We start from the raw sequence: 27,829 nt of genomic DNA on the forward strand, positions 1-27,829 counted from the left end.
GAGACGTCCAGCACTGGAGTTTGCAGGCAGTTGGATAGAGCTAGGTCTTGGTGCTGAGATGAGGTCCTCTGGGAGGCCTCACTCCAACTGATATTCCCTGGGGTCTGAGGTTCTCTGTTAGTCCAGCGGTTTGGACTCAGAGCTCCCACCACAGGAGCTCAGGCCCGACTTCCGGCCTGGGAACCAAGATCCTGGAAGCTTCATGGTGCGGTAAAAAAAAAAAGAAGAAAGAAAAACAGGAGCAGTACAATATCAAAGAATAAAAAACAAAATAAAATTAGAAAGATAAAAAATATATTAGGAAAAATAATGAATCAACAAGGTAAAACAGAACCCCAATCTAAAAGAGGAAAAAAAAAAAGAAAAAAAAAAGCCTTGGCTATGGGGGTGGAGTTTAGGCGGGGGGGTGGAACTTAGGTGGGGCAGGGCTTAGGGTGGGGCAGGACCTAGGCAGGTAGGGGAGCGAAGTTCAAGCATGGGGCGGGGCCTCTGTTTAGGACCTGTGCAGAGGGGAGAGGCAGCACATGGAAAGGGGGGCCTCTGGAGTGTGGAGTTCCAGAGTTTGGGGGTAGGGCCCTGAGTGAGGGTGTGTGGGTGGGGTTTAGGCCCAGCGCATTGGACGGGGTCTCTGAGTGTAGAGGTAGGGCCCTGGGTGGGGTTGTAGGGCCAGGGCTCAGGCTTTGCACGTTAGGAGGGAGGCTCCGAGGGTAGAGGATTAGGCCCGGGAGCCCAAGAGGGCTCCAACTGACCGCATTCCCTTCCGTTCCTTTGCACCCCTACCCCACTGTCTCCCCCAGGGTCTCCCCCGTCGCCGCTGCACCCCTAACCATGGGTGGGTCCCGCTGGGTGTAGGAACTCCTCCTCTCCCTCAGCCACCCCTCAGGGGTGCTGGTCCCGGAGGTCCGGCCTTTACTTTTTCTCCCCCTTCCCTCTCTCCCACTCCCTCAGGACCCACGTGGCTGGAGGGGTCCTTGGTGGGCAGAGGATCAGGCCCAGAATCTCAGCAGGTTCCTGGGGGCCTAAGTGGGTAGGGGAAACCTGGCCACGCTCCCTTTTGATCCTCTGCCCTCCCAATGGTTCCCCAATTTCCCTCTTTGGGCATGGGATCCCTTCTCCTCCCCTAGCCGCCCCTCAGGGGCGCCAGTCCCCTCCCGCCTCCACTTCTCCTTCCCCTTTACTCCCTCCACGTCCCACGTCCTACCCAGTCACTGTAGGTTCCTCCCGTCCCCTTAGATGTCCGTTGTCGCCCATTGGTGCCCGCTAGGTGCCCTAGTTGTGAGGAGACGCGAATTCCACATCCTCCTAGTATACCATCTTGACTCTGCCCTCTCTGTAATATATTTTTAAACGATCTGTAATTTGTTTTAAAAGTTACAGTGGATCACCTTTTCCCTCTCCTGTGAATCTTACAATTTATGTGAGTCCCAAGTTACAACCTAGAGATGATGATCCAATAGCGACTGCACCCAAATTCGCCCCAGCAGTCAGTCTTCCTTGAACAGGAACTGTTTTGAGGGGCTTCAATTTCTAAGTTCTAGAAAGGGATGACAATAAGTTTGATCTCACCAAGTTCAAGAGTTTGGTTACCCAGATTGCAGCGTTGGGAGGGATCCTGGGTTTATGGGAAAGGATGCCACAGTGATTAATAATGTCCGTCATGGCCATGGGCATGGGGAGCGGCCAGCCGATGGCTGGGGCCATCCTGAGACCACTTCCTAGACATCCTGCAATTTACATTTATACCACACTTCACGACTTGCCAGGAGCTTCCACATCCTTAGCATCATGTCATTCTCACCACAAGCCTATGAGTTAGGTCTTTATAGATGGGAAAACTGAGGTTGTGTCCTATGTCTGAGGGGCCACAGCCAACTGACATCACCTCCACTGTTGCCTCCAAGCCCTCGGCAGCCTCCTGAAACCACTGGGGGTTCCACTGGCTCCCCTTCTTCCAGAAACAGGAAATCAAGTCATTACCCACCCACCAGGCCTTTAGTTACCTGCTTCACAGAGTTTCCTCTATGATTTGCATATCCCTCTGTCTCCTAATCCAGAGAACACAGCAGCAGAATACAACTGCTGCTAACAGCCTCACACACCCCACCTAACACACCCTCAAAAATCCCCTCTTCCCTGGAGCAGCCTCCGCATTTGCCTTAACACATTCCAGAATCGTGACTTGCTCACACCTACTCCCTGGCCCAGGCAAAAGTCTCCTGGGAACCTCTCCACTGCCCCGACAAGCCCTCGTTCCCCCACTAGAGAGGGCTCCCAGGGGTTCATTGCCCAAGATAACTCAGCTCCCAGCGTGGAGAAATAAAAGCTGACTGGTCGGCTGTTGTATCTCTTTATACCACACGAAGGAAGTGAACTGCCAGGCCAGGCGGTTCTGGACTCTCCAGTGTGCCTCCACGCAACCACACAGTGCACAGGTAATGCTCACCTGGGTGACCCACTCCCATGGGCAGGCCTGGACGGGGCACAGGTAAGATAGGCCATAAGCAAGTCCTGGCCAATCGGCTGTGACCTGCCATCCCAGGTGTTGTGACTCAGGTTGGAACGCCCTCTTCATGCAGACATAATGAGCCATCCTGGTTGGAGCCTTTCATGTCCACCCACGCCAGGCCCACCTACCTCTTCTGGCTGCCTTCTGGGTGCCCTTCACCCCACCCTGGGCTGATTTCCCCATCCACCCCCACCTTCTCTTTGCTTCTTTTCCCTGCCAGGGTCACAGCCTCTAAGCCTCTTGGAACATGGGCTCCAAGGAGGGCACCCTAAGAGGGCAGACTCCAGCCCCACACAGCTGGACCTGGGGCCCTGGACAGGAAGCTGGAAGGCACATAGCCCCTCTGTCCGTTCACTTCCACAAGGCTCCATTCTGGGTTCCCCTTCTTGTCCTGGGCCTCCAGGACAGTCACCTGCTGGCCTGCCTGCAGACTCACTTCATGGCTGCTTCTGGCCACAAAGGGGTACACTGCCACCACCTGAAACACACGGGGAGCGACACAGAAATGGTCAGGGTGGGAGGACAGACAAACCTGACCTAGAGAAGCTGTTTATCCGCTTCCCTCCCACCCGACTCAGTCCCCGTCGCTGAGCAGTCATTGCCTCCCAAATACATCCTTTGTCCAAAGACATCGGCTACTTCCGCTACTCCCACTGCTAATAGCTACTATGTGGCAGGCTCTTTGCCTGGTTTTGATTTTCACAATTCTATAATTCTGTTTGCCCCATTTTTCAGATAAGGAAATTGAGACTCAGAGAAGTCAAGGAACTTATTCAAAATCACAGAGCAGTGAAGCTGGCCTGTCCGACCTCAGAAGGGGTGCCCTCAGTCCACTGCTGCCATCTCACTGAGCAGGGGACTCAGCAGCCCTTCCCCACCACCCTCCTCAGATCAAAGGGTGTCATCTGCCCAGGCCAGTTTCCCAGCTTGCAGCAGAGACAGGAAGGAGGTTAGGTGGCTTTGTTGAAAGGCAAAAAAAAAAAATGGAGGAGAGGGCATTTGTTAGGCTGATATTTCACCTCCCTGGGCCTCATTCTCATCATCTGTGAAATGGAAGTAATGATATCCTTCCCTCCAGGTAATTGTGGGAATTTAATGAATGGATGCCTGTGCCTGGTACATAGTAAGGGCTCAACAAATGCAGGCTGCTTTTGCTATTTTTACCATGACTTTTACTACTGTGTGCCAAGGCTCAGGAACAATCAGGGGCAAGGGGGAACTGGGATGACCCCATGTGAGTCCCACTGAGCAGCCCCACGACCAAAGAGGAAGCGGCTGCTGTGTCTGGGCAGATGGACGGCTGAGCTCACCACATGAGCCCCTGGGTGGGTGTTCCGGGACACTACCCACACTGGCGGGCACTGGGACTGAGTTGGGTGGCCAGGCTCTCTGGTGGGATCCCTGTGGGTTCTTTGCTGATGGGTGGGTATGTCCAGCAGGAGGCAGTCCTGGTGTACCACTTCTAGCTAAGGCTCCCGGCACTGGCCTGAGAGCCTTCCCAGCATGTGCCACAGCTGTACATCACAGCTTCCGCAGGCTTCTATGCAGCCCTCCTGCAGCCCACTCCAAGCTCCCCCAGCCACCCTGGCCTGCGGCATCCCCTGGCTATTCCCTACAAGCCTCTGGGCTCCCACCCCTCAGCCTGGGTCCTTTCTGTTGTTCATCCATCACCTGTGAAGCTCCTCCTTTATAACTGTGAGTGCAGCGTCCATTTAGTGAGGCTCACATGTGCCAGCCAGCTAACTACCTCAAACAGCCCTCACAGTGACCCCACTAAGCTTCTGCCCCGAAAAGCCTTCCCAACACTTTTTGTTTTGAGATATAATTCACACGCATACACTCACCCTTTCAAAGTGTACAATAAAGTAGTTTTTAACATGTTCCCAAGGTTATGCCACCATCACCATGATCTAATTCCAGAACATCTTCATCATCTCAAAAAGAGACCCTAGACCACTTAGCAGTCACTTCCCATTCCCCCTGCCCCCAGCCTCTGCCAACCACTGATCTACTTTCTGTCTCTATGCAATTGTCTATCCAGGACATTTCGTATAGAGAATCACACATTTCATGGCCTTCTCTACCGAGCTACATGTGGTAGCATGTGTCGGCACTTCATTCTTTCTTATGGCTGAATAATATTTGATTGTGTGGATGTGCCACATTTTGTTTATTCCTTCATCAGTTGATGGACATGGGTTGTTTCCACTTTGGGGCTGTTATGAATAATGCTGCGACAAACATGCATGTACAAGTTTCCCGTGGCTTTTAAGAGAAAGCCGACACCCTCACCAAGGCCACAGGCCCTGCTGGCTAGCCCCGCCCACCTCTCCAGCCCACCGCGCTCACCGCCCCAGCACCTCACCGTCCCAGCCCCACTGGCTCCACTCAGTTCCTCACTCACCCTGTCCTCCCCGGCCCTGGGCCTTTGCATTCGCTGGGCATGCTTTCTGGGAAGCTCTTCCCATCCACAACCCTTTATCCCATTACTTCCTAACCACCCTTCAAATCTGAGCAAAAGCATGATTCTTCTCAGAAAGACCTTCCCTGAACCTCTCCCACACCTAAGGCTCTGGCACTTAGCACCAATAGAACTATGATTATTTATATGATTATTTTATTAATCGCTGTTTTCCCCACCTCCCAGATTATAAATTTGAGGAAGGCAAGGGCCAAGGTTGACTTCTGCTCATCACTGCATCTCTCATCTAGCACAGTGCCTGGTGAATACTGAATAAATGAACAAATGCATGAACAAACAAATGAACGAAATAATCCCACGTGCTCTGCTAATGGGGAGCGAGGGATTAACTCCCTGCTCTTGATGTGGCAAGGACGAGAGGCTCTTTTCTCCAGGTCCCACCCTGGCCAGGACACTGGTGTGGCCACTGACCAAGGCCCTGGCCTCACAGGGTGGTAGCCCCTCTGGACAGGAGGAAAATCAAAGCCCAACTCCAGATGGCCATGGGGATGTGAACCCCCCCCCCCTTCCAGGCTCACCTGGGTCACTGCTGGGACAGAAGGGACCGGGGCCAAGGTGGGCTCTGGCGTCTGACGTTGGGAGTCGCTGTGAGGCTTCGCCTGCCCTCTGAGCTCCTCCTCACGGGGGACCACGTGGTACAGCTCCAGTTTCCCAGCTGGCACGTACCCTCGATGTCCTGCAGGACACACAGAACGTTATCTGGCTGTGGATCACACTGCCCATCCCTTTCAGAGGTAGAGGAAGTCACCACCATTCATGGATGTGAATATCTCCAATACAGCTTCTTCACACTAAAATGGACCTCAAAAGGTTATCTCGGAACCTCACAAACTGCCCCCTCGCACCCTGCACTCACTCTTTCTAGCTTCTGCTTGTTTACCCCAGTGACAGGGAGCTCATTTTCCGCAGAGGCAGCCCACTCCATTTGGAACAGCTCTGGCAGAGATAAAAAGTTCTTCCTCGGACTGGTATGAAAACTATTTTCCTGGTGCTGGCACCACTGGTCTCCTTTCCAAGCAAGGCCACTTCCTCACTGCAGGACTGCCTTTCCCAGGAGGCAGAAATTGCCTTTCTCTTCTCCAAGTGCCCCCAGTTCTTTCTCGTGTAACAGCTACTCCAGTGGTGCTCTGGTTGCTGTCACTGTGAATGGCCATCACCTCCTGAGAGCTTGCTTGGTGCCAGAACCGGCATCTGATCACCTAGTCTTTCCATCAACTCTCGAGGTCCGTATTGTTATCTCCATTGTATGGCTGAGCCAACCGAGCTCAGAGAGGCTCCATAGCTCCTCCGGGATCATGCAGTTAGTACAGTGCAGAGTTGGGGCCCAAACCGGGTCCTCTTGACCCCAGGGGCCTGGTTTTAATCCCCATTCAACTGTTTCTCAACTTGAGTTAGGATTTTACCCTTTCATGATTCTTGCCAGATTTGTACCATCTTCTTAATTTTTTTAATAAACTCACTTTTAAAAACTTAGTGTTGTACTATATAACAATGAATAAAATCATGGGTTTCTATACTAGTTATATTTTTTCTAATACACATTAAAATAATGAATTAAAATAAAATGTCTGAAGGGGGAAAAATTGTTGGCAGATCCCCTCCCAATAATCCTGTGTAACCCTCATCTTGTGGGTCACGTGCCCCTCTGTGGAAGACACTCTGCTGGGCCTTCTCCTCCTGGGTTCATGGTGCTCCTTGCTTCCTGCCCTGATCCCTCCCGGGGCCCCTACATCTGAGCAGCACACCCAGGGATGTGACCAGTGCAGAGGGAACAGGATAACACCTCCCTTGTTCTGGATGTCAGACTTCTGTCCACACAGTCAGGATCTAAACATCCCTTCTCTGTGTATCTCCATCCCTTCTCCATCCTTCAAGGTGATGCTGAGTTCTCTCCACACAACTCTGTCTACACAAATGATCTGTGAGGTCCCCAAGGCAGATCTTTGTCTTCCTTACACAGCACCCAGCACACAGTAGGTGCTTGATAGCGGATATTGCAATGTAAGACTGAATTTCTCTTTTTGGCATTTCATGCACCACATTAAGCTGGTTGTACCCCACGCCCTCCACGTTCACCTGTGCTCATTCCCATCCTGGATTCGGACCCCTGCCCACAAGAGTGCCCATGTCTCCCCACTGGCTCCTGTTGGACAGTTTTCCCAAAGGGCGGGGAAGTGCCCATGAAGTCCCACGTACCTCCGGTGTCCACCAGCCATCGGCTGCTGTTGCCTTTGGTGTCCTTGTCTTGAAGGAGGGCTACGATGTGGCCCCGAGGCAAAGTCAGGTCCAGAGTCCCGGACCCACTGATGTTGCTTGTCACCTGGTACAGCTTTCCCGGGCCATACCTGCTCAGGAGCGCCTGCACCTGGCGTTCAGCCCCTGGAAGGAGTGGCTGGGAGAGAAAGGACAGAGACAGACACAGGTGTTGGAGCTGGAGTGTTAAAGCTGGCGCCAATGTTGGCCCACGTGCTGACAGCTAGGAGTCCTGGGCCAAGCCCACCTCTGCTGCCCATCAGCCCATCCCGGTCGGGGCAACCATCTCCTCACTAATAGATGGCTGGATCAGATGAGAAACACACGCTCTTAGTATCCAAAGGCATTTCAGAAGAAACTTCTAACTTAACTACTAAAATCCTTCTCTGGTCTAAACTTCTTGGGTTTTCTAAACTCCTAAGGCAGTTTCTGAGTCTCTCCATTACAGAACTCCAGGACTGGGGCCTCAATTCTGCCCACAGCATCAAGCTAAGCTGTCCCACAGGAAAATGCCTTACACACATCTTTTAACCCCAATGAGCAAAACTATGAGCTTCATGTGGGCACCAGGCCTTACTCGCCTGGCATCTTAAACAGCCAGCACAGGGCCAGCACACGTAGACACACGTGTGAACAAAGAGAATGTGGTTTTTTATTCCATGCGTTTTGAGTCCACAAGTATTTATTGAGCCCCCTACCATGTACAAGGCATGGTAAGCCTCGTGAATGGCATAGTAGAAACAGTTTTTCCCTGATGGAAATTGCCATCTAGTTGAAGAGAATGATTCAGTGCACTTTCAGGGCATCCAAAAATCTCCTGGCACTGCCTTTGTTTTTTCATTCACTGCTTCCAGCAAAAGTATCAACAAGAAGGGACTCAGGCGATTGTCCCCTTTTTGTAAAACAAAGAAGAAATTTAAAATGTTGGATATAGATTTATTATATATTCTCTCTCACTAGATATATATGGATGGATATATATTCATCATATTCTATATGATTATTTCCAGGTGGAGAGGTGCTGGGTGTAGGCAGGTAGGCAGAGGTGCCCTTCAGGGACATTTGGGCATGGACTCTGTCATTACCCCTACCTCCAATGGGTTCCTGAATCAGGATCAAGAACCAGGAGAACTCCAGTTTTCTAAACAGGCCCTCAAATGGACGTGTAGAGACAGGGTAGCTCATTTTCAGAATGGTGGTGTTAACAGGAGTATGGGGTAGCAAACGTTTGCCTTCTTTCTCAAGTCTCTACCCCTACCTGTGCAGAGACCAGCAGTGCTCCCTGGAGGGACCGGGGAGGCCTGTAAAGTTCTCACTGGGACTCTCCTGTCCTGGGTGGCCACCTCACTCCTCTGGGTTCTGTACCCGTAGCCAAATAAGTCAAGAATTTATAGGAGGGTGTGTGCATGTTGCAGGGGTGGGTGAGAGAAGGTGGGGAGGGTGGGGCTGGGCGGGGGGTCTCTTCTCTTCCTACCAACACACCAGGACTATGATGTTCCCATTTGTTTTTAATTTTTTCTGTATCTTCTCTTTTTTTTTTCTTCTGCAATCAGCATGGATTGCTTTTCCAATAAGTGTTATTTTGTCTTAAGTAGAAAAAGATAGAAGTTTCCATGACTCATCTGAGTGGCTGCTCTCTTCTTGATTTTCTGCACCCTTCCTCTCCCTAAGCTGCAGAGCATGTGCGGCAGCCCTGATGAGCGCTCTGCTGGGGCGTCTCAGGGTGGGCGAGGAAGTGGGGTCAGCTGTGGCCCCAGGAGGAGTCAGCCCCGCTTGAAGTGCACATACACCTCTGACGGTCTTTGATGTCCTCTGTGCTCTGGCCAGGTGCAAAGGCCACCTGTATCTGTCCAGCTCTGCTGGGCTCCTTTACTGCCCCCCGTGTCTCTGGGGCCCCCTTCTCCCTTCCGGGGAATCTTGGAGCTGTCTCCTGACCCTTCACTTCACATCTCACATGTGACTGAATACAGTTTGTTTTCTCAAACCAGGTTTCATGATGCTCTGGGAGCCCCTGCTCCCTTCAGCTATTTCAGTTACTTTTCAAATGTAGTAAAAGTAACTACACAATACTTTATATATTCTTGAAGAATTCTTCAAGTGGACTGCAAGATACCCTTTCGTCATATTTTAGAGAAAAATGCTTTACCAAAAAAAAAAAAAAAAAAAAAAAGACTTTGGCTGGCCAAAGTTTTGTAAACCACAATGCAGCTGAGATACTGTCCTTTGCAATTAAAAATTCCACAGCAAAAAGAAAATTTAAATGACTTCTTATTCAAATTTTTTATTCATCCTGAATGCTGGTATCTGAAGCAGGTTCCATGAGAAGGTGGTGAGGAAACGGTAAATTTTGATGAAAAATTTGAAGAAGTTCCAGGTTTCAGGCTGTAAATGCCACTTAGCCGTTATGATGTCTAATTTCACCTAAGAGTAAAATGTTTGCGTTTTCCTCTTCCTGACCTGTTCTTATGCTTACTGGCCATGAAGAGCGTGTGTGTGTGTTTGTGTGTGTGTGTGTGTGTGTGCGCTCTTATGCTTACTGGCCATGAAGAGCGTGTGTGTGTGTGTGTGTGCGCTCTTATGCTTACTGGCCATGAAGAGCATGTGTCTGTGTGTGCGTGTGTGTGTGTGTGTGTGTGCGCTCTTATGCTTACTGGCCATGAAGAGCATGTGTGTGTGTGTGCGTGTGTGTGTGTGTGTGTGTGTGTGTGTGTGTGCGCTCTTATGCTTACTGGCCATGAAGAGCATGTGTGTGTGTGTGTGGGGGGGAGATTCCCACCCAACCCCAAACCCCAGCTCACAGAGAAAGGAGAGGGGGAGGAACACTGGGAAAAGAAAAGGGAAAGGAAATAGGGGATTGACCTCACTCCACTGGCAGGTGGAGGACTGGATAGTCTTTGAAGGGGAAGGAGGGACACTTACTTGTGTGGTGGGAGGCGGCAGCACTTTCTCGAAGTTCTGTTGAAAGGAGTAAAGCTGATGACCGGTCTGGCCCAGTGCGTCCTCCACCAGCTTCCTGAAGCCTGGATCAGAGACGTGGTGGTGGGGAAGCTGGGTGGGGACAGACACTGTCATCAGAGCCCTCCTTGGGAGAGAGGGGACAGGGAGACCCTGACAGCCACACTCCAGCCCCAGATGTGTTAGGACGGCCCTTTATGTCTTGGTCAGCTGTTGTTTTGGCCTGGCTACTGCCCCACCTTCCTTTAAGAAAGCGTCCCTCTTTGGGGGTCCAGCGGTATCGCCCCTTCTGGTGCCTGGCCACAGGACTGGCCGTCACGGCATCCCTTTTCCTCAACACTGTGATCGGTCAGGGAAGAGACAATGGAGCAGAGCGAGGCCAATCGGAAACCACTCAACAGATTTTTTTTTAATTTTTAAATTTATTTTTTACTTTTTAATTTTAATTTTTTTTTTTTTACAGTAGGTCCTTGTTGGTTATCTATTTTAAATATAGCAGTGTGTACATGTCAATCCCAAACTCCCACTCCCATCAGATTTAGTACATGAAGGCTGAGAATGAAAGGATGACTCTTAGATTCTGAGATGTAAAGGTAAATGCTTAGAGTTGTTGGGAGCCACTCTCTCCAACTTTGCAGAAAGGGCCTGCTTGACAATAAAGCCAACCCAGAGAGGGAAACAGCCAGGAGATGGAGTGAAAGTCAGAGCCTCGACGACACTGACTGCAGCTGGGCAACACTGACTGCAGCTGGGCCCGAGGCTTGATTCCCCTCCTCAGCCTCCCAGTTATACAGGTCTTTATGCCGAGCTGGTTTGGAACCTGAGGAGTTCTGAACGATGGTGCATCCTGGGACTTTGGCCCTGTTGGTCACCTCCTGCATTCTCATCAGACAGCCTAGGAGTGACCGGGCCCCACAGCTAACAGAGACATGTCCTCTCTGCTGGTTACCAAAATCACCACGCTTCATTCTAGCTCAGAGCCTTTCCCCTACCCCCAGGATGAAGACAGATTGAGATTCTACCATGTTGGCCTTTCCCAGGCTCCACAGGACTGTCCAGGTGAATGGGCCATGGGACACACACAGGAAGCTGGCATCAATCATTGACAGGCCCTAACATTCTGTATTACAGGATCAATCAAGAAATGTCCTCTTTCTGGGACTTCCCTGGCGGTCCAGAGTTTAAGACTCAATGCTCCCAATGCAGGGGCACGGGTTCGATCCCTGGTCAGGGAACTAAGACCCCGCATGCTACACGGCGCAGCCCCACCCCCCAAAAAGAAAGAAAAAGACAAAAAGAAATGCCCTCTTTCTGCTCTTATGAAGTTGACTTCCCCATTACTGTACCCTAGAACACTCCCCAGCCCTGCACATCCCTGTCTAAATACAAGGGGGGCTGGCCGCCCTGGACAGAAAACTAGAGGGTGAGAGAAGAATGAAAAGATCATCTAATCAAATTTACCCTCTGCCTTCAGGAAAGAGAAATGCTTCTTTCTGCAGATGGTTCAGGCTTAATTCAAAAAGAGTGTCTGAGACAGAACTCTGTACTAAATGCTGTGAGGGCCAAAAAGAAGAAAAGCTCAATGAGGGGAACCAGCTTCATCCATCAGAACAGCAGGAGGCAGGCTCTGATAAGTGCTTAGCAGAAGCACATCCTAAGGGCTGCTGGAGTACAGAGGATGGGGAGGTGGGTTCTCCCACCTGGAGGAGGGGGATTCTGAGAGCTTCATGGAGAGATTCATTCATTTGTCATATATTTGGGCAGGTCCCACCATAGGCCAGGCACTGCGAAAGGCATGGGGGCAACGGGGAGGGACATTCCAGGCTGAAGAAGGAGTCTGTGTAAAGGGGCTGTGGTCACACTCAGAAGTGGTGCACTGGAAGTGGAGGCTGCAGATGCAGAGTGGGACTATGGGCTGGAAAGGTAGTGATGGGGGTGGGTGGAAAATTTTAGAGGAATTTTTATGCAACACATTGGATGGGGAAAGCTCAGCTGGGGCACATGAAGCACAGGAGACAGCACGCGGTATGAGCAGTACCGAAATTTCTCCAGAGCTTAGATCCACAGGCCATTAAGCTCTGATGTTGATATCAGAGAGAGATTTAAGAGTTCTTTCCTATACCAACCCAGTCTTCAAAATTCTAAAATCAAAGTTTGCACTTGGAGATGTGTCTAAACCTCTTTGTGACCTATTTATGCTTTCAGCAGACAGCTCCTTTTATAGGCTGTCGGGCGCTATGGTTCAGAGCCCAGGCTCTGGAGTTGAACTGCCAGGATTCAAATTGAGCTATTAGCTGTGTGGCTTGGGCAAGCTGCTTAACCTCTGTGCCCTGGCTTCCTTTTGAAACGAGAATAATAATAATACCTACTCTGTAGGGTTATTGTGAGGATTAAGTGAGACAATATATGGGAAGTGTTCCAAACACATGCACCGTGAGTGCTCACAAGGAGGCAGCTGCTAGAAGTAGTAACAGTGGCAGGAACACAGCTTGAGACATTTACTCCTGACTGTGTAGAAAGGACAGAGTCTCTGTTACCTACTTCTTTTTTTTTTTGTTTTTTTTGTTTTGGCTGCATTGGGTCTCCGTTGCTGTGCGCGGGCTTTATCTAGTTGCAGCGAGCGGGGGCTACTCTTCGCTGCAGTGTGCAGGCTTCTCATTGTGGTGGCTTCTCTTGTTGTGGAGCACAGGCTCCAAGCGCACGGGCTTCAGTAGTTGTGGCACGCGGGCTCAGCAGTTGTGGCTCGCAGGCTCTAGAGCGCAGGCTCAGTAGTTGTGGCACAGGGGCTTAGTTGCTCCGTGGCATGTGGGAATCCTCCCGGACCAGGGCTTGAACCTGTGTCCCCTGCACTGGCAGGCAGATTCTTAACAATTGCGCCACCAGGGAAGTCCCGTCTGTTACCTACTTCAAATACACTCCAGGGAATGTCCCCAAGGCCTGTATTTTCCCAGCAGAGCCTCCTGTGCTTCTGAGTCCCAGAGCCTGAGAGTGGCCTGGAGTCCCAGTTTCACCCTTGCTTTCATGGTCTGACTCTATTAATGGAGGGAGAACAGGCATAAGAGAGATCCAGAAGGTCCCCACAACCTCCTCCTAAGCACCTGTTGGAAGGCCCAGCCCAGCCCCTGCAAACAGCTGGCTGAAGGGGTGACCAGGCCCTGCCTGGCTATTCCCCAGGGGCACCCCAGTCCCATAGGCCTTACCTGGGCCAAGCTGCCCTCTGCCCTCTGCAGCACTTGCTTTGCAAGGTCCGTCTGGAGGGTCACAAATGTGCACAGGATCTGGCCCAGCCACCGCACGGCTACCTGCTTAAACTGTGGGAGCTCAGCCACTAGCAGGGAGTTGAGTGCCTCGTACATGTGCCGGGCCGCCTCTTCTTCATAGGTCATGCTGCCCACCTCCAACAGCTTCTCTTGCACCCTCTCGAAGTCCAGTAGTTTGTCCAGACGCTTCTTGATCAGATTCTGAGGGCCAGCCAAGGCTTTGGCCAGGCTGCACAATGGCTGCCACACCAGGGCTTCCAGCCGCTGTTTCTGTGGGGAGATGTGAACTTGGGAGTTAAGGAAGGAGGTGGCAGAGGGCGGGGCACAGGGGGAAGGGGCTTTGGATGTGGGCAGGACTGGGCTCCAGTCCCACCCTCACCGACCAGCTGTGACCTCTAGCATGACATCTAACCTTTCTGGGCCTCAATGTGCCCATCTGAAAAATGGGGACAATGTATGTAACAAGCTTAGCAGAGTGCCTAGCACAGAATAAGTATTCAATATATACGTCACTTCTTAATACGGTTACTGTGCACAGATGTTGAAAAAATTTTGTATGGAATGGTGGTCAAAAGCATAGTCCTTGGGGCACAGGTTCTAGCTTGCCATTGACCATCTGAATAACCTGGGAGGTCACCCTCTCTGAGCCTCAAGCTCTCATCTGCAGAATGGAGCTATTAATAGTATCTACCCTGTAAGCTGTGTCGTGAGGATTAAATGAGGGAAAGAACGTAAAGAGTTTAGCACAGTGCTTGGCAGATAACAAGGCTCAGTGAACGTTAGCTGGGGCTATTTTTATCAGGAAAATGCACTAATAATAATCTCTGCCCTGCTGACTATCCAGGACTGTTATGGATGTGACAATCGTGGAAAAGGCCTGGCTTCTAAATATTATTCTTATAGGCTCTGCCACCTGCCTAAAAAAAGAAAGGAGAAGTTCTGCTCACAAACTCAGGGAAGGCCTGGAGCTGCAGGTCTCTTGCCAGGTAACAGTACTGCACCACAGGCCCCCCAGGGATGTCCAGATCGTATTCCTGGGGCCGGAAGCGGAGGAAAGCCTAGATGGGGTCAAATGAGAGAGCCAATCATGGCCTGTCGTCGCCATCTCACACCTGAATCCCCCTCCACCACAGACCAGAAGAGGTTGCCCAGGCTGTCTGCACACCCTCCCTGTGTCTGCACACAGCCTACTCTATCCTTGCACAACTTGGGTGATTAGAAAGTTCCTCCTTAGACTGAGCCAACATCTTTCTCCCTATTCAGTGCTGCCTCAACTTCACATATTTGCATATCTCCTTTGTGATTTTTTTTGCCATGTCCATGTTCCTTGAGTTCTATTAATATTTTTCCTTAAACGAAATTGGGTCATTTGTAGAGATGTGGATGGATCTAGAGACTGTCATACAAAAGGAAGTAAGTCAGAAAGAGAAAAACAAATATCATATATTAACACATATATGTGGAACCTAGAAAAATGGTACAGATGAACAGGTTTGCAGGGCAGAAATAGAGACACAGATGTAGAGAACAAACATATAGACACCAAGGGGGGAAAGTGGTGGGGGTGGTGGTGTGATGAATTGGGAGATTGGGATTGACATGTATATACTAATATGTATAAAATAGATTAATAAGAACCTGCTGTATAAAAAAATAAAATAAAATTCAAAAAAAATTTTTTTCCGGGCTTCCCTGATGGCACAGTGGTTAAGAATCCGCCGCCAATGCAGGGGACACGGGTTCGAGCCCTGGTCCAGGAAGATCCCACATGACGCAGAGCAACTAAGCCCATGCGGCACAACTACTGAGCCTGCGTTCTAGAGCCTGAGAGCCACAACTACCGAAGCCCACACACCTAGAGCCCATGCTCAACAACAAGAGAAGCCACCGCAATGAGACGCCCATGCACCGCAACGAAGAGTAGTCCCCACTCGCCACAACTAGAGAAAGCCCGTGTGCAGCAACGAAGACTCAACACAGCCAAAAATAAATTAATTAATTTAAAAAATATATATTTTTTCCCTTAAATCAACCTAGCATCCCTATTTAAATCAATGCATTAAAAAAAACCACCTTATAGGGAATTCCCTGGTGGTTCAGTGGTTAGGACTTCGTGCTTTCACTGCCGAGGGCCTGGGTTCAACCCCTGGTTGGGAAACTAAGATCCTGCAAGCCGCATGGCACAGACAAAAAAAAAACCACCTTATGATACTCCCATAAAGGGAAAGCCAATAATAATTGCCATAAATAAGCATGTAAGAATAACTGCTATAACAACAATGCTATTAAGTTCTGTCTGGGCGTGATGGCCTGTTGAAGGCTTCCAGACGGAGACTTGTTCTACCTGTTTATTTAAGACATGTCAGAAAAAGAGGCTTTTCCTGGACTCTGAGGATTAAAAGAGAGAGTCATTTTCTCGCTATGGGATTCCATGTCAACACTGTATCCGTCGTTTAAGTCCTGCATTTACGGAAATACAGCCTTAATGCTTCCAAATATCTGTTCTACTCTGCAAAGCCAGATGTGTCTCTCATGGGCCTCTGGTTTCTCTCTTTCAGGGCCCCTCCATTCTTTCTCTGAGGGCCTTCCTCTTCTGCCTCACTGTGCTGTCCAGATCTTTCCTCTGGGGGGCCCAAGATGGAGCAGGAACAAGCAGGGGATGTGCCCCACAGTGAGGAGCGTAGAACTACGACCTCCCTCCTTCTACATACTTCCAATAATGCCACCCCAAATCCTATTATCCAAAGAGCCTGTTATTGTCTGACTGAGCTGGTTTGTGCAAATGGACGTGATTGAGAACAAAACCATGCAAAAGGGACAGAGTGGATGGAATGAGTCAGCATCCATGACAAGAATGAAGTGGGAATTTTGGTGCAAGGAAAGTGATGTGCTGGATGGGAATGCAAACTGGTGTCCCTGGGGGCTGAATGTGGTTTGCAGAAATATATTTTCTTGGGCCCACATAACATTTAAATTCTTATTTAATTAGCCGCTCACGTGAACACATCGTGAGATTTCACCTGAAGGTCTGACTTTCCAGTTTTCTTCTTCCTTAAAATCAGAAGAACTGGCAGCACAGGGTCCACATTCCCGCACAGTAACAACTCCTGTGAGCCAAGGAATACCTCACCCCTTGCATTTTATCCATTCACTCATTTATTTGGTCATTCACACTCCAACTATTACTACATACTGAACTCTACCAAAAAAGTCTCATAAATAGACAATAGGCCTCATACACCTGCACACTTCAGTCAACAATATCACCTGCCTGGTCCCTTTGAGCACCTGTGTTTGTCACCCCTGCTCTGGGTGCTGGTCTGGCAGGATCCCTCCAGATGGCTCTGATTCCAGTGAATTCTGACCCTACCCAGTGGGAACACGGCCCCCCCGAGAACTCAATGAACTCAGAAGCTGCCCCAGTCAGATGACCTGTGGGCTGAGGAGTGCTTGCGAACGGCCCCTCTTCTGGCCTCCAGCCAGCAACTGTATGACCTCTTCCATTTGGTTCCTGAAGCTGGTGTCTTTGTCAGCTTGTTCAACGGGACCTGCATGACTCCTGCCCGGGGATCCCAGCCCCGCCCCACCCCACCCATCATTAACCACAGGATCCTCACCTCCAAATTACCCAGGTAAGCAGCCACATTGTTCTTCAGCTCCGTCACACACAGCGACACCCAGTGGAAGCTCTCTTCTAAGTCATCAAATTCCTTGTCTTCTGTCTGAGAGCAAAGTTATGCTTATGAGGGCCGAGAACATCCACATGGGGCCGGTGTACACCCCTTTCCCAAGTCCCTACTAGGGACCACCTTTCCACAGACCCACCCATCAGAGCCAGTTCCTCCAGCCCCAAAACTGAGTGGGACGGTTAGAGGCAGTAAGTGCAGCTTGGTGGTTCTGTATTCAGACCATGGAATCAGACACAAGAGACTGTGAGTCCTGGTTCACTTGCTTCCTGGTTGTGTGAACTTAGGCAACTTTGTGTGAACTTTACTCTCTTTGAGCCTGTTTCCTCCTCTGCAATATGGGAATAGTATGAACTTCCTTCATTGTGTGGATCCATTAATGCCTGGTTCAGAGTAAGTACTCAATCAACCTGAGCTGCTACTAGTACCTGTTCAACGCTGGTTCCTTGCCCAGACCCAGACATCTCCTATCTGTATCAAGAGACCCCAGAGAAAGAGCAGCACAAGATGCAGAGGAGAAAGCCCCACCCTGGCTCTCCAGAATCAAGTGCGGATGCCTATTCTGCCTCGTCCTGGCTACGCATGCTGGACGTTCACTCCCTCAGCCTCAGTTTCCTCATCTCCGAAAGGAGTCTAAGATCCCGCACTGCACAGTCTTGTCCCTTGGGATGGCTGGGATACCACCCTTCCTCCCGCCCGTGCTCACCTTGGGTACGAGCCCCGCCTCCTGCTTCAGCAGCTGGCTCAGCCGGGTGGTCTTCTTAGAAAGGGTGTGCGTATTGATGCGGGCCAGTCGCTCCCAGAGGCTCAGCTGCTCCACCTTGGTGTACTTGGAGGCTGCACCAACAGGGGAGAAGGAGGGCACAGGAACCAGAGCTGACCCGGGAAAGCAAGAGCCCCTGACATACCTGGCAAGGCACCTCTTGGGCCCTCTTCTCAAATGTCAGAGTCACACCCATTAGAATGGTGAATCTCGGAGGAAAAGCACAGGGCTCAGAGGCCTCACTCTGATGTGAGCACCCTGACTGAAGAGCTTCCTGCCTGCTTGGCTTCTTGGGCCTCAGTTTCCTCATCTGTAAATGAGGATAGCCACCTCACAGGATTGCCAGGAGATCACATAAGATGATAGGTCTGGAGCAAATGACTTAAGCTCTCATTTTACCAAACTGTGAAATGGGGCTAACATTGCCAACCTCAGGGCTATCTTAAGGATCAAACAAGATAATGAGTGAAAAAAACATGTCATAGTTAGCCTTTAGTAAACATTAGCTAAATTAGCATTACTATACAGTCTGAGTTGTGCAATTGAGTTTTTCATCTACTTGGGACACTGCTTCACTTTCCAGACCTTTCTGTTTTAACAACTTCAGAGGCAGCAACCTCCCCACTTTCTCCTCTTACCCTCACGCCTGATAAATACACAGATCTTTGCCTCCCCAGTATTCATTTCTGCTTAGTATAGCAGACATGTGGTTTGTATAAGGTTGATTCCACTTTAGTTCAAGGGGTGGGTGCTGACTGTTATAAGCCAATTCACACAATCCCCCCCATCCCCTGCCACAGTGGTAGGTTCAAAGAAGGGCACATAACCCAGGCTGAAGCCAATCAGTTCATGGCATTCCCCTAACCATGGCAACTGGTTCAGGGTGAGCATATGACTCAAATGAGTCCTATCAGAGTGAAGCTCCAATTTAGTTTTTACAGCTAAGGGGAGAAAGGGCCCATCTTATCCTGGAGGACAGCAATAGCCCTTTACTATTATTGCCTTAGGACAGCAATAGCCCTTTACTATTATGAGGGAGGCCAGCCTGAAAAGGAAGGTGACACATAGTAAAGGCCAGAGACAAGAGAATTACAGGGAAATGAGGCCAGCACCCTGATCAAACCCTACTTAAAGCCCACATTACTTCTGGACTTGTGGGTTACATGAGCTACTATATTCCCTTTACTGGTGAAGCCAGTTTGAGATGAGTTTTTTGTAACTAGAAGCATTCTCACTCATGTATTGCCTAAATGCCCCAAGTCCTTACCCACTTCTTTGCGCCTCTTGTACTCATTGATGTTGGTGACCACGTCCTGGAGGGCAGAGGTAGCCCTCTGAAGGACAGGGTAGGCACTGGCATCAGGGAGTGTGTTCTCCAGAATTTTCTGCAGCAGCAATGGGTATTTGGTAATCCTCTGCAAAGGAATTACCAGCAAGAAACTGAGGCCTGAGGGTCCAGCTTGAGGCCTGAGGGAGAAGGCTGGTGTTAGGTAGGTCAAGTCCACCCTTGGGGGCACCAAGGGGCCTGGGTTCTAGTCCCAGCTCTGCCATTTAACTCACTGTGTGATCTCAGGCAAGTCACCCTCCTTCTGTGGTCCTCAGTTTCCTCATCTGTAATCTGTGAGGTCTATATGTTAGATGGGTGCTTCTAGTTCTCACTTTACCCATTTCTGGGCCTTGGTTCCCCATCTGTACTAAATTTAATGCTCAGTTCTCTGCCCTCAGCTTACTCAGTCTCTCAACAGCAGGCACAGCTGACCACTCCCTCTTTCTCGAAACACTTTCTTCTTTTGGCCCCAGAGACACTCTTCGTCCTGCTTCTCTCACTCCACAGGCCACTCTCTTGGCCTCCTCTGCTGACTTCTCTCCAATGCTGGAGTGCCCGGGGCCTCCTCTCCTCCTTCTCTCTCCACTCACTCTCTTACTGACCTCATTTAGTCCTATGGCTTTAAACACATCCCAAACCCATATCTCCACTTCCTACTTCTGTCCAGAGCTCCAGACACACACGGTCAACTGCCTACTTGAAATCTCCACTTGGATATGTCTCAAGCACAACTCCATCTGTTGGACATGCACAGAATATTTCATTTAATAAAATGGTTTTGCTGCTTTAAAAAAGAAGAGCTTTTAAAATCACAGGAACTTGGGAATTCCCTGGCAGTCCACTGCCGTGGGCCCACCCAGATTTGATCCCTGGTTGGCGAACTAAGATCCCGCAAGCTGTGCAGCATGGCCCACCCCCCAAAAAAAGTTTTTTAAAATTGAAATCATAGGAACTTAATGTTTAGAGATGTATTTAAGGGTAAAAAGTCGTAATTATCTGTAATTTCCTATAAAGTATATAGCATAAAATTAGATACAGCAAACAGCAGACATTAATACTTGTTAATTTCAGGTGGTGGGTGTGTGAGTGTTCATTACATTATTCTATTTTTCTATAGGTTTGAAATTTTTCATTTAAAGAAGTAAAATATAAAACAAAACACAGGAACTGATAGTGTCAAGGTCCCTTCCAGATGCACCATTTGATGCATAGATGATTATTTCTAGTCCCCTTCCTGATGATGTCTGGAAGTTGCAGAAAGAGTGCCCAAGTCAACGGCATCTGGGACAAGGCTCCAACAGTCTTTCCTTGATCATGACCAGTAGCCCTCAGACCCACCTTCTGAGACACCCACAAGGGTTTCAAACCACAATGTCTAAGCATGCCTCCTCCACGAAGACTCATAAATGTTTCTCATGACTATTATCTGGCCTCCTCTCCACGGTACCCTTGCCTCTTGCTCTTCTTCCTATGGAAAAATCTCCAGATCAAATGTCCAAGAAAGATCAGCCATGAGGCTAGGAACAGACAGAGCAGGTGGGGGCCCCTCCATTAGTTGCAGGGGGTTGGGATGCAGGGGTGGGATTACCTTTTCAGGACATGCCTATGCTGACCATCTGCTCTCACCAAGGGTTGCCTAGTGCTTGGCTGACTGTGGGCAGGAGAGGTGGAAACAGTCGCCAGATATTTGAAAAACTCTGTCCTCTGGGCTTACTTTCCATGGGAAAGGGACAACTGTCACCTTACAAATCAGAGGTGACAGAGGGGAGGGGGGTCTTCAAAGAGATGATTACATCTCTTCTCCACAACCATCAAGGAGTAACTACAGAATTATAGCTGCCTCTTAATTTACAGCCTTTCTAAGGTAAGTTGGAGAAAACTCTTTATGCAGCCTTTCAGATAGGCAACAAAAATTGAAAGGCTCACCCAGAGTTGGGTGAGTATGGGGAAACCAGCCCTCTTACATTCTCTTGGCGGGAGTATCAGTTGGTGGGATCTTTTTATTTTATTTTATTTTTAAATTTTATTTATTTATTCATTTTTGGCTGCATTGGGTCTTCGTTGCTGCACACGGGCTTTCTCTAGTTGCAGCGAGCGGGGGTTACTCTTTGTTGCGGTGCACAGGCTTCTCATTGCGGTGGCTTCTCTTGTTGTGGAGCACAGGCTCTAGGCATGCAGGCTCTAGAGTGCAGGCTCAGTAGTTATGGCGCACGGACTTAGTTGCTCTGCAGCACGTGGGATCTTCCCAGACCAGGGCTCGAACCCATGTCCCCTGCATTGGCAGGTGGATTCTTAACCACTGTGCCACCAGGGGAGTCTCTGGTGGGATCTCTTTAGAGAGCAGTTTGGCAATTTGTGAAATGTACAAACCCTTTATTCCCTCAATCCTACTATAGAAATCTACCCAGAAATATCAACTCAAGGACTTCCCTGGTGGCACAGTGGTTAAGAATCTGCCTGCCAATGGAAGGGACACAGGTTCGAGCCCTGGTCTGGGAAGATCCCACATGCCGTGGAGCAACTAAGCCTGTGCGCCACTACTGCTGAGCCTGTGCTCTAGAGCCCGCGAGCCACAACTACTGAGCCCTCACGCCACAACTACTGAAGTCCGTGCACCTAGAGTCCATGCTCCACAACGAGAAGCCACTGCACTGAGTAGCCCACGCACCACAAGGAAGAGCAGCCCCCGCTCGCCGCAACTAGAGAAAGCCCACGCACAGCAACAAAGACCCAACACAGCAAAAAAAAAAAAAAAAGAATCAACTCAAGTGAGCATGGATAAACGTAGAAGTTATTCAGCAACTCTATTTATGACAGTAAAATTTCGGAAACAATCCAAATATCCATCAATAGGGAATGGTTAAATAAACCACAGACTATGAGCTGCCCTGGGAAGGAACTCTATGCAGTCATTAAAAAGAACATGGTAGAGCAATTCATATTGTCCTGAAAAGATATTTATTCATGGCCATGATTAGGTGAAAAAGCAAGTTCTAGAAGAGCATGTAGAATAGGAGCCCCTTAAAAAATTCATTCATTCATTCACTCATCCTATCTATCTATCTATCCATCCATCTATCCATCCATCCAACATCTAGATGTTCCCATGGAAAGTTTATTTCCTGTCTGTCTGTCTGTCTGTAAATATACAGAATAAAGTTCGGATGGAAAATGTTTACTAGGGGGAGGGATGGGGAAACGGGAAACCAAAGGGGAATGGACTTTTTACTTTATATACCTGTGTATTGTTTGAAATTTCTTTTTTCAATAACCACGTTACTTTTAAATTTAAAACAAATTAAAAATGCCAATAAAGGAAAACATGTCATTTGCCTTTTCCAAACACTCTGCCTCAGTTGTTGTGGAACTGCAGGTGTTTTGTGCTGGACTGATCCACCTCTGTAAGCAGCCTCCTCCTCCTGAAAGCTATGCCACTAGAATGGTCTCCCTAAGGCAGAGCTTCCTGCCGACTGCAAGGGCAAGCCTTGATTCCCTTGGCCCCCAGGTGGGAAGCGCTGCCTTAAAAGACAGGATAAACTGGGAGTTCCCTGGTGGCCTAGTGGTTAGGATTCTGGGCTTTCACTGCCATGGCCCAGGTTCAATCCCTGGTCAGGGAACTGAGATTCCCACAAGCCGCGCAAAGACTCCACGCATCCACTGCAGGGGGCGAGGGTTCGATCCCTGGTCAGGAAAGTTCCGCATGCCACACGGTGAGGCCAAAAACAAAGTGGGGGGGGGGCAGGGGGAAAGAGAGACAGGATAAACTAGACACCCCACCCACTCACTCATCCAAATAAAAAGTGGGAGGCAGCATATATTTTAGAATCACAAAGATCTAATTAGATGGTACCATCTATCCTACCTGGATGAGAAAGAACCATTTATGGCTGGTGTGATTCTAGTTGGCCAAACTCCGCACAAGAAAGGCAGAATTATTGTTTCAAGAGGGAAGGGATCAAAAGTTCTAGAGCAGCATGTATAGCAGGAGTCCCTTAAAAATTCATCCTATCTATCTATCTATCTATCTATCTATCTATCTATCTATCTATCTATCCATCCATCCATCCATCCAATGTCTACACTTTCCCATGGGAAGTCTATTTTCTGTCTGCCTGTAAATCTACAGAATAAAATTTGGATGACAGAAAGAATGTCATTCCTGCTGCAACATTAGACCCTAGCATTTCGTTGAGGGCATTTTTGAAACCTGTAGGCTCTGGGGTGCTGCAGGCATTTAGTGGGCAGGGACCCAGGGATGCAGGATATCCTGCTAGGACAGTCCTGCATTATGGAGAATGGTTCTACGTTTCATGTGCCCCTCTTCAACATTCAGAGACTGAATGAATGCCTTGAAATGGACTGCGACTTCAAGAACTGAGATATTTTTGTGACACTTGGACTCCATCCTGTCACATATCTTTACACTGGGAATTACCATGACACACCTTTTGTAAATAAGACCAAGGTCATTTGCAGGAACATAATCCTTCCTCATTTCCTCTGCCTCCCAGTATGTAATGTTATCCCTACTTCAGTTATGTTATTTCCTTCTTTCTCTTATCATACATAAGGAAGTCAAGTTTGTTATCATTGCTCACTGTTATTGCAGGGTACACACATTCTCTGCTCTTTTCTTTTTCTGTACTTCTCGTACACAATGGCTTCTGACTCTTCTTTGCTTAAATCCAAGCTTATTTATTATAAGTAGGTACAAGCATCTGATTGCTTCATAATATTTTCTAGTGTAGTGTTACCCAAGCATTTGCACACTGAAATACATATTACTTTATTAGAAATTATTTTCCTTTTATTTCTCCTTTAATTATAGTTAAGCCATTATATTGATTTTTTTCAGTTATGTCTATAGGCAGGAGAATTTTTTTTTCAGAATATAACTCAGGATAGTAAATTTATTTAATGCTTGTTATAAAAAGGGGGCATTGGGACCAACGGAGCTGAGCACCACAGTGTGGTCTCAGTGAAGCATAATCCTTGCCTAGCCAAGGTAACCACAATAGCTGGGAATTTTTGCATGTTACTTGCATGCAGCGAGTCTATGTCCCCATGAGCTGTTGTTATTACTCCCACTCCACATGTAGGGAAACAAGGTTCTGAGACACGAAATGGCTCTGCCAAGGTATAATAAGGGGCAGAGCCCGATCCGCTGCCAGGCAGCTTGGCGTCAAAGCCCATGAGAAAAGCCTGGACTTGCCTGGCTGAAAAAGACCTGAGTGCAGAAGACATGACAAACAGCAGCCTCTGTGCCAACTAGGGCCCCCCACATAGTGTTTCTAACATGTCTGAACTAGATGCCAATATTTAACACTTGGGAGACTTACATCAAAGTTTCTGGTTTCTCTTGAAAGATCAGAGGATCTGGGCACAGTGGAATCACATTTCTACATGGCAACTGAGGGAGATGGTTTATAAAAAATGACTGCAATTATTTCACTCTCTGTATCTACACCCTTTGAATATGACTTTGAAGCTTCTCCCATCAAGAAGTGGGGAATACTTCTCCACCCCTTGAGTCTGGCACAGCATGCCAATTCCAAGCCGAGATCTCAAAAGGCAGAGCTGAGTCCGCTTGTATGTCCCAGATACATAAGAGAGCCCAGCCAACATCAGCAAAGCTGACCCGCAGTTGATCACAGACACATGAGGGTGTTCAGCCAGGACTAGAAGAATCATTTACTGAGCCCAGCTAAACCACTAACATGCATAAGTGTGACCTAAATAAATGTTTGCTTTAAACATATTTTGGGGATGATTTATACTTTAAACCACTATATTTGGGTTGGTTTGTTATATAGCAAAAGCTACTCGATACAGCAACAATCAGCCGAGGCTGGGCTGCAGCTGCACTCTATACAGGGTCTCTTGGCTCTGGTTTGCCACAGTCTCCACTACTCCCTTTTGTCCCACATCTGGTATCTTGCTTTCCTCATTGCTCACTCCTGTAGAAATGTATTTAGTGCCCCTTGCAAAAGCCTAAGTTTGTAAGTTCCATGAAGGGATCAAAGGAAGCAAAGAAGAAAATGAATGTAGGTTTTTTTGGAGGCTGTGATGGGTTAGGACATGGGTACTTCAAAAGGAGGCTTCAGGGAGTAGAGGGGTAAGGATAAGATAAGGAAGAGAAGGAGGAGAGGTAGCAGGAGGCTCCACATGAGATAATATCAACTTCAAAGCCCTAAACCTACACTGTCTTTCTCTTGGGTATAAAGGAAATGTCTAAGTAAGATGAAATAACAATAATAACTTCTGTTCCTCCTACTCTACTCTGCTTTCCAGAGGATGACCTTCATCTATCTTCATTTGGTGAGCCTGTCCTTGGGAAGATATAAGCCTTTTCAAAACAGAAAAGAAGCAGAACAATTCACAGGCAAGGAAATACAAATACCTCTTAAATATATAGAAAGATATCAAAGGACTTCCCCGGCGGTCCAGTGGTTATGACTCCGCGCTTCCAATGCAGGGAACGCGGGTTCAATCCCTGGTCAGGGAACTAGGATCCCACATGCTGCGGGGCAACTGAGCCTGTGCGTCACAACTAGAAAGGCCGAGTGCCGCAATGAGAGAGCCTGCGTGCCACAACTACAGAGCCCACGTGCTCTGGAGCCCTCACGCCACAACCACAGAGCCCACGCGCTCTGGAGCCCACCCGCCACAACTAGAAAGAAGCCCGCATGCCGCAACGAAGAGCCCATGCGCTGCAACAAAAGATTCGGCATGCCATAACTAAGACCCAACACAGCCAAAAAATAAATAAATATTTTAAAAAAGGATGATAAACTTTTTTTTTAACATCTTTATTGGAGTATAATTGCTTTACAATGGTGTGTTAGTTTCTGCTTTATAACGAAGTGAATCAGTTATACATATACGTATGTTCCCATATCTCTTCCCTCTTGCATCTCCCGGAGATAAATGCACAATGAAACATTACTGAGATGCCATTTTTCACCTATCAGTGGTAAATACTCTAAAGTTTAACAACACACTGCTGGTAAGGCTGTGGAGAAACACCCTCATATGCTGCTCATGGGAATATCAATTGGTATAACCTTTACAGAGGGCAATTTTGCAATATTGTCAAAATTATCAATACATACTTCCTTTGACCTAGCAATTCCACATCTGGAAATTTAACTTACAGATATACTTGCACCTCAGTAAAATAACATATGTTTGTGAATAATCACTGTAGCACTGCCTGTAATATGAAAAGAATAGAAACAAACCAATGTCCATCAACAGAGACCAGTTAAATAAACTGCGGAACAGCCACAGAGTAGAAGAATACGTAGCCGTTCAAAGGATCATACATGTATGTATTGAAATGGAAAGACCTCCAAGATATAATGTAAGTGAAAAAAATTACAAACTTTCATTAAAAAGATGGGGAAAATAAAAGTATATATTTGTATTTGCTTGTATAGGCATACAGGAACTCTGCTAAGATCCATAAGTAATTTAAAAGTGGTTACCTTACCATTGTGGGTAGGAGCAGTAATTGGGTGGATAAAAGGACAGGGTTGGAAAGGTCTTTTTACTGTGTAAATTCAGATGTTTTAAAGCTTTTGAAACATGCAACTGTTACCCGTTCAAAATTTTAATTTAAAAATATTTTTTTCTACATATCTCTACCTGGACCTCCCACTCACTGGTGCCAGCTCTGGGCTGCGAGGCCACCCAGAGCAGTTCTGATCCTTTTCCATGGGGCAAGACTCTAGCCATCTGTCGAGAGGTCTCCCCAGGTGATACAAACCTGTTTCCTGCCACTGCTGCTTACACCACATGGTTCCCACCATCTCACTGCCTTCCCTATGGTAGTCACGAGTGCTGTTCACCAAATGTTTCTGCTTTTCTGCCTCTGAACACATGGCTGGATGGCAGGCCCTGGCCTCCTGGTAGCTGGACGAAGCCATGTGATTAGCTCTGGCCCATGAATTTTGAGAAGCAACGAATATCACTTCTGGACTACAGCATTTAGTTACCAGTGTTAGAACCCCAGAGCACTTTTTTCCTTTGCCAAGTTACTGGCAATATTCCAGACAGTAGCTGCTGTCAGCTTGAGTCTCAACATGAAGAGCCCCAAGTTAACCTGCAGTGGAGCATAAGGAAGGTAGAAACCTTGTTGGTCGAAGCCACTGAAAGAGCTGGGAGTTGTTTGTCTCTGCAGCATAGCCTAGCCTAGTCTGACTGGGACACTCCTGAAGCAATGTGAGCAGCACCAAGCGGGGTGAGACTTTAACAGCCTCTGACCTCGGGGTCCATGAGGGTCATTATACTCACAGCACTGCCTCAATAGTGTCCTGGATCTCCCCCTGCAGCTGTGGCTCCTTCCGGTAGGTCTCCACCAGCAGCAAGGCCTGTTCGTAGCTGGCACAGTACACTTTATAGACTTGCTCCAACTCCTCTTGGAATTCCAGGAATAAGTTGCCTGACAGTGAAAAGCAACAAGGAGTTCTCAAAAGCATGTCTCCATGTCCTCTTGCTTAGGTCAGAGAGGAGGTAAGTGACACAGCTAAGCATTCCAGCTCTGGAGTGAGACTGCCAGGCTTAACCAGTGTTGTTGCCTTGGGCAAGTCACCTCA

The 27,829-nt window shown here is 48.4% G+C and overlaps 1 protein-coding gene across 3 annotated transcripts in view; it reads right to left on the reverse strand.

The window, feature by feature from the left end:
- Positions 1-272: 272 nt before the first annotated feature.
- The window catches only part of ARHGEF37 (Rho guanine nucleotide exchange factor 37), a 57,281-nt gene continuing 29,724 nt past the window's right edge, over positions 273-27,829 (reverse strand). For 2 of the 3 annotated variants that reach the window (XM_082454181.1, XM_082454179.1), the window contains 10 exons: positions 27,528-27,675; positions 19,173-19,372; positions 17,849-17,979; positions 17,074-17,178; positions 14,404-14,514; positions 13,397-13,726; positions 10,161-10,289; positions 7,185-7,380; positions 5,507-5,664; positions 273-2,984 (listed from right to left, as the gene is read on the reverse strand). In XM_082454181.1, coding sequence (XP_082310307.1) covers positions 2,775-2,984; positions 5,507-5,664; positions 7,185-7,380; positions 10,161-10,289; positions 13,397-13,726; positions 14,404-14,514; positions 17,074-17,178; positions 17,849-17,979; positions 19,173-19,372; positions 27,528-27,675 — 1,718 coding nt within the window. In that variant the 3' untranslated portion in view covers positions 273-2,774. The remainder of the gene's footprint in view (positions 2,985-5,506; positions 5,665-7,184; positions 7,381-10,160; positions 10,290-13,396; positions 13,727-14,403; positions 14,515-17,073; positions 17,179-17,848; positions 17,980-19,172; positions 19,373-27,527; positions 27,676-27,829) is intronic. The other variant, XM_082454180.1, reaches the window with a different exon arrangement.

Source organism: Balaenoptera physalus, assembly GCF_965194825.1.
Source record: "Balaenoptera physalus genome assembly, chromosome: 3".
NCBI lineage: Eukaryota > Metazoa > Chordata > Mammalia > Artiodactyla > Balaenopteridae > Balaenoptera > Balaenoptera physalus.